General features: G+C 42.0%; 1 protein-coding gene across 2 annotated transcripts; it reads right to left on the bottom strand.

Moving 5' to 3' along the window:
- Positions 1–301: 301 nt before the first annotated feature.
- Positions 302–5,048, bottom strand: LOC133012220 (protein mono-ADP-ribosyltransferase PARP11-like). Of its 2 annotated transcripts, XM_061080203.1 has the most exons (9): positions 4,907–5,048; positions 4,765–4,813; positions 4,515–4,639; positions 3,250–3,370; positions 3,004–3,079; positions 2,589–2,661; positions 2,219–2,346; positions 1,933–2,084; positions 302–1,831 (listed from the first exon to the last, which is right to left on the bottom strand). In XM_061080203.1, the coding sequence occupies exons 2-9, from the start codon at positions 4,805–4,807 to the stop codon at positions 1,515–1,517; spliced, it is 1,035 nt and encodes a 344-aa protein (XP_060936186.1). In that variant the 5' UTR covers positions 4,808–4,813; positions 4,907–5,048; the 3' UTR covers positions 302–1,514. The 2 variants fall into 2 exon arrangements, with proteins under 2 accessions (XP_060936186.1, XP_060936191.1); XM_061080208.1 differs by lacking the exon at positions 4,765–4,813.
- Positions 5,049–6,701: the final 1,653 nt, after the last annotated feature.

The raw sequence follows: 6,701 nt of genomic DNA, 5'->3' as shown, positions 1-6,701 counted from the left end.
ACTTATTTTTATATATTTATAAAGTAATCCATAACAAGGTAAGTGGTGAAGCAAACAATGAGGAAGTTGTACATTAAGTACTTTTAACACTTACTTTCACTTTTAAGTACTTCATTTAACCCAAGTAGAGAAGTTAATGCGATACTTCCTTTTACTTGAGTATATTTTTGTTATTTGTGCTTTTACATTCTTAAGTAACACACCATAGTGAGTGTAAAATAATCTATCTGCTTTTAAACACGAGCATGTGGCACTAGGTCGTCTCTGGAAAAAATGTCCACAAGAAATAAATCAGTTTTGCTTTAATGCTGAAAAGTTTATTAGTTCAAACATGTGCAAATTACAGACACACATGTAGCCTCACGCACACAGCTTTAAGTGTAAAGACTTAAGATGTCACTTTCCTGCAATTACAATAAGGAAATGCTGTAGCTTTTCTCAAACTGTTTCAGTAAACGCACAATCTGAATCTGTTTATTGTTCCAGCTGTTCGACAGCTCACACAATCATACAAAGTGCTCAACAAATACACAGAGCAAAGCAACATTACATTGTGTGGTTATTTTTCTTTAGAGTACTATACATGTGCTGGCTGTGGTATCTTTTCTTAAATACATTTACACAGGGTGCAAAGATTTCTTGCTCGTCCCTCAAAGAAAGATGATGATGTCACACAACGCGATGCGAAAAACTGATCTCGGGAACTTGTCTTTTTTACCATATTCAATCGTCACTGGCACTTGTTGAGAGAAGAGGACAACGAGTGTGCATGACATCACAACTTTATGTCATTGTGACACAATTACAAAAACCTTTCATGGAAAGGGGGGAAAGTGCACTGATGCATGGGTAAAAAAAAAAAGAATCAAGAGGTAGAAGTGTTTTTATGACTAAAAACAAAGTAAAAATAGATCTGTGTGTACGTAATACTCTGTACTAGCAACACACAGATGTCGATGACACGCAACAATGTTACAAGAGTGAGCAGGAACGTGTTGTAGGTTTTGGTTTGGTCATTTGGAATCATGTCTACATGAATACGCTCATATGTGGCACTGTGGATGTAATGGAAGGGCTGTAGCCGGCGGCAGGACGTCACCTCTAACCAACAGGCTGCCTCTCTTACTTTAAACAACAGATATTTGCACAAGCGGAGCACAGATTCTGCCTTTTAGTTAAAAAAAACAAACAATTGCCATAAACACTGACCTTAACTTTTCATTCTTTTTTTTTATGTCACAGAAAAGTTCTATCAACTAGGTACTGTCTTATCTTAGACTGTTCAGTATACAAACTGTACACAAAGTCTTTATTGTCTCTGCAGTTTCTCCCAAAGGCACTTTAATAGATGACTCATGCTCCAGTCAGGCACTGGATCCGACTGAAAGAAAAAGTAAAACGTCCTTTAAACTGCTTCTTTTTTCCTGTTTCATCTCGTCGTCCAGACTCTGTGTCGTATATATTTTGATGATTTGAGATCCAGCCTCTGTAAAATCAAATGAACGGGTTCGGTGTCAGTAGAACTCAATCAGGTACTCCGGGTAAATCTGATTGCTGTCGAAAATGACATAAATCTTTGGGTTGGCCATGTCGTCCACGCAGCTGTCGAAAAAGTTGGTGAAGCAGGCGTCCTTGGAGGGCGGCCTGCAGTACATGGGATGGCCGACCGTGTACTCGCCCACAAGCACTCTGGCCAGGAACATGGTCTTGTAGGCCGGCTCGCTCGCGAATATCGGCGGGGCGAATCCATGCCTCTTCAGGATGTTGTTGTGCGTCACCGTGGTGTGACAGTACTTACTGGAGTATTTGGCATGCCGTGCAAAATAGCTCCCTGGAGGAGAGACGAGTGAGGAAAAATGTTAGATTCTGACACAAAAAAACAAGCGTGTGTTAAATTATTTCATGATGCTACATCACAGCAGAGTCGTTTACCTTTGCCGTAGACGTCGCCGTGGCTTCCTGTCAGCCGCCAGTCGAAGTTGAACTTGCATATCGCTTGTACGTTGCTGCGTCCGGTGCCGTGAAACAACATTTGCTCCTCGATATCCAGCGTACGTTTGACCTTTCGCAACTGCGTTTTCTTCCTTCGGGGGGGGGGGGACAAATTATAGACAACAACGGTTTATTGTCCCAAAACAGATTGCTTGTACTCTTTAAGTCCATCAAAGCTCAACACTCTGGACACTGTGCGGCACACAACAACACAACCATTGTGTACCTGCAGAAGAACTCCCACAGGTCCAGGTTCTGAATCCTCTGGATGGATTTGATTGGATGGTCCATTGTCTTTTCGTACAATCTGGCGACTTCTTTGAACTCATACGTGTCTCTGCCGAGCTGGATGAGCTGTGGACACACAATCAATCGTGAGTTAAACAGTCAAAGCTTGGTGCGAAATTTTAAATCAAAACCAGTAAACAACTAAAAAAGATTTGATTGTTAATATAAAATCCATGATGTTGTAGCTCCTGTCACATATTGCAGAACTTCTGTATCAGTTGTGTAAAAGCTACAAACCCATAACCAACATTGTGTGTGTGAACCAAACAAATAGTGTACGTGACAGTAATGTGCGTTACTTCACTCACCTGATAGGGCTCGTCTGTGTTTATTCTCTCCCAGTGACAGGGGACAGGCAAAGCAAGATTATCACAAATAAACCTGAGAGAATAAGGGACAGATTGTTACAACAAAACAAAGGCAGTGTGTATTTGTGTTATGTCATTTAATCAGTGTCATTCAAGAAAAGTTTATTCTAAGATGTGTGCTTTTGGTGAAGAAATCCATCTTTGCTTTTTAGAGACTTAAACTGAGGGTCAGCAGCAGGGAAGCTCCCTGTGGAGCACTTGGCAGTTTAGGGTCAAATTTTAATGTATTTTGAGGGCGAGCAGATGTTTGAACCCTGACCTTTCATGTCAAGCATCCCGACCTCATCCCGCTCCCTACAGACGTCTCTCTCTTTTGTGGAGGATCAAGACGTTCACTTTAACCACCATATCTTACCTGAAGCCAGTCGCAGAGTGGAGGGAGCGTTTGATTGGCCGCTGCTTCCCTGTTGTCACATTGATCTGTCGCATCACTGGTGGGGAATTTAATTACGATTAGCGCAGCTTCTTCAACAGGATGAACTCAAACACAAGTTATCCTTTTATCTATCTTTTTTACCAACATTAAACCTCATATTGTGCGTCTGATTTAGTTTTGACTGTGCAGTGTCAGGCAGAGAAGTTGGATCTGTCATCACCATACCTGCAAAGTCCAGTCTGTAGGTGTACTTGGCCGTGTAGAACTCCATCACACCGCGTTGGTTCCTGCTGTAGCACTGCTCAATCTGAGCACTGGTCACAGAGCACGCCGCACTGGGGTCAACCTGACAGGAAGAGGGAGGAACATCTGTAAAAGTCTATTTGGAGAAGATATATATTTATTTGATTGATAACGGAGTGAACGGACAAAATAAATGAATACACAAGTGAATAGATTAGATTATTCATTATCCAACCAAAAAAGGTAAACATTAGTTTGTCCGAGCTGCTTTGATTAGTTTTACGTGATTATAAATTGCATTTCTTCCTATTTTGGTCTTTTTTCAAATACAATCCACAACATTAAGTGCAATTAATTTTAATTATTAGTTGCAGTAGTCTAACATTTAGGGCAGGAACAAATTATTATTTTTGTCTATAAAATAATCTAAAAAAAAATAAATCACAATGTCCTGAAGCACATGGACACTTCATCTTTATCCTTAAAATGTAACCAAAAAATATTAAACATCAATTTCCAAATGAACTGGAAGCCAACGAAGCGGAGCTACAATCAGAGTCACTTGATGTGTTTCAGCAGATTGGATGAGGAGACTGGCTGCTGCCTTTTGGACGAGCTGTGGTTTGTGCAGGCAGGTGAACAGAGAACCAGATAATCACCTAATTGATCATAATCAGATCATTATGAGGCGGTGGACTAGTGGCAGAAACTTGGACTACTGGCAGAAAAAGGTCTCTGGTTCGACTCCACGGTTCGACTCCACGGAGTTTCAACAAAAACTTACCTGGATAGAATCACAACATAAAGACGAACCTGGATCTGTCCAAAAGATCAAAAGACTATTCTCCCTACCCTGTCTAGTGCCCCTGAGCAAGGCACCTTACTCCCCCAACATCTGCTCCCCGCTCTACATGGCTGCCCACTGCTCTGCTCTGTGTGTCTGTCCAAAGATCACACCAGATGGGATAAATGCAGAGGACAAATGTCCCCATTGCATGAGTGTGTCTGTGCATGTGTGTGGGATAAATAAAGTGTATCTTCTTCTTCTTCTTCTAATCAATCTGCTGGTGTTCAGTGAGGTGTTGGAAACGCACTTCCTTGTTTTCACAGCAGTTATCCTTCTACAGTCAAACACAACTGATCTGCTTTTGACTCTATGTGCTTTAATAAAGTTGTCTTGACAGAAAGTGAGCGCTGGTGCTGCCGGGTGCTGTGTCCCTCGTCCCGTCCCGTCCCCTGAACCGTACCTCGAACATGTGCCACACGCCACACTCCGCCAGGTAAAACCAGCACCAGTTGGGCTCCGAGGTGTCCATCTCCTCCATCTCCACGGACTCCTCCTCTGAAGCCCGGATGGCTAACATGGCTACATCTGAAACAACAACAGGAGCACACTCTTTAGACCGGGGACGTGCAGGTGTGAGGACCGGGGACAGGTGGCTGGTGGGGGACATGGGGGACAGGGGGGGGTGTTGGGGTGTTATTCGTCGCACACACCTAATGTCAGGGTGAAGTTTTTAAGCCATGGCCGTGAGGACATTTCACCCTGTAAACAAAAGCAGGGAAGTGATCACATCCAGCTAGCTTATCATGAGCGGCCGCCGCAGCCAGACTGTCCCCGGCGCTACAGGGGTCTTACCGGGGTCCCGCCGGCCTCCTGCTGGGTCCCTGTCCTTACCGGGGGACGGAGCCTTCAGGCATTTTCTAACAAAGCACCAGAGAAGCCACGGACTCGGGACGAGGGAGGATGACTAACGCTGCCTGACATTTTCACTTCCCTATCCGTTGTTTACTTTTACTTCCTGCTTGGTCACGCGCCGTACGTCAATGCGTCACTGGGACGTACGGTGCGTGGTGGGGATTTGGCGGGCTGCCCTCAGTTTGTTCTGTCAGGCATAGAGCGGGTCCACACATCACTCACATAATCAGCTTATGATTATTAATAGTAATAGTACAACTAGCAAATACAAACAGCCAGCAAAACTACAAACACAAATAGTAGAAAACGCAAAAGGCTAAAGATAAATCTGAGTGGCTTGTATGGCTGTCTCCAGACTGCCATGTGGCCCGGTCAGTATTCAGCCGAAATCCCTCTTCGCCTGTCATAATTCATATCAGATGTATTTTCCTGGTCTAACACAGTGGAAAAGAGAAAGCTACACTCTAGAAAAGCCCCTCGAACAACGTCCGATTGGTCAAAAACCATAAGTTCCGAACTTCCTTCCACCTGTGAAATAAATACACAGTGAGAATCCGAGACTTTGCCAAACCCACAGATATATTTCTTATATTACTATTATATACTGAAATGCATTGAGACACACATAAATTACATACAGTGAATGTAGTGGTTAGTACTTTATTTATAGAAGAATGTATTGTAATGGAAATATCCACTGACCAGTGTCTAAGGTAGTGGAAATCTCCTGACCAGGTGTCTCCCTGCTGTGAAACTGTCTACCTGACAGGATGGAACCCTTATTTGGTGATGTTTTCTGGTACCGCGAACGGACGGACACAGCAGATATAGATGACATAGATGATGATGATCTCATGTCTTTCATGTCTTTGATGTCTTCTTTTTTTAATATCATCTCTTATCTAACGCCTCTTTGTATAAGTTCTGGCTTTTGTGAACTTGCAGCCAGTTGTTCCATTTTGAGCATCCGTGCTTGTTGTATAAACTCTGCAGAGCTTATTTATGATAAAGACTCAAAAGCAACTCAAGTCTGAGAATTTCATTATTTCAAATCTCAAGATAAATTATTATCAAAGTATTTTTTTAAATGACAGTAAACAACATGTCCAACATGTAAATGTGTCAGATGTAACCATGAAATCCTTGCACATAAACAAACATGAGGGTTGGGCATTTAGTTTTGTGAGCGTGTGTGTGTGTATATATAAAAGATGTGCGTGTAATTATCAGCAGATATTTGCTACCTGCAAAAAATAATAAAGACAATGCTAGAAAACTACAGATTAATCGCATTTATGTCATATTTAACTCGCCATTAATCGCAAATTTGTATCTATTCTAAATGTCCCTTCATTTATTTTTTTTCCATCATTTTCTTTTCGTTTTAATGCTCTTATCAACGTGGAAAAGTGGATTGGCTTGCTTTACGCAAATGTTTTATTTTATTGAAAAACAACATTGCCAAACAGGGCGGTACAAAATAAAATTATGAAGTGCACATTTCAGGTAAACAAGGACTCAGCCTATAGTGCAGTTAAACCATGGCTTAATATTAAAAAAATGTCAAGTTTGCTGTGAACATAGCAGTCAGGCCTCTTATTTCAGAAACAATGAACCATAACAGTTAGGTTACCAATAAAAGGTAAGCCTACTACTTCTTTGCTTTCAGCCAGCTACTCAAACAGACAAGCAACAAAATAACAAACAAACAAAATACACAGGTAAGGGTCGGCCT

The sequence above is a fragment of the Limanda limanda genome, chromosome 1 (assembly GCF_963576545.1).
Source record: "Limanda limanda chromosome 1, fLimLim1.1, whole genome shotgun sequence".
Classification (NCBI taxonomy): Eukaryota; Metazoa; Chordata; class Actinopteri; order Pleuronectiformes; family Pleuronectidae; genus Limanda; species Limanda limanda.
This window is presented reverse-complemented; position numbering and strand designations above follow the sequence as displayed.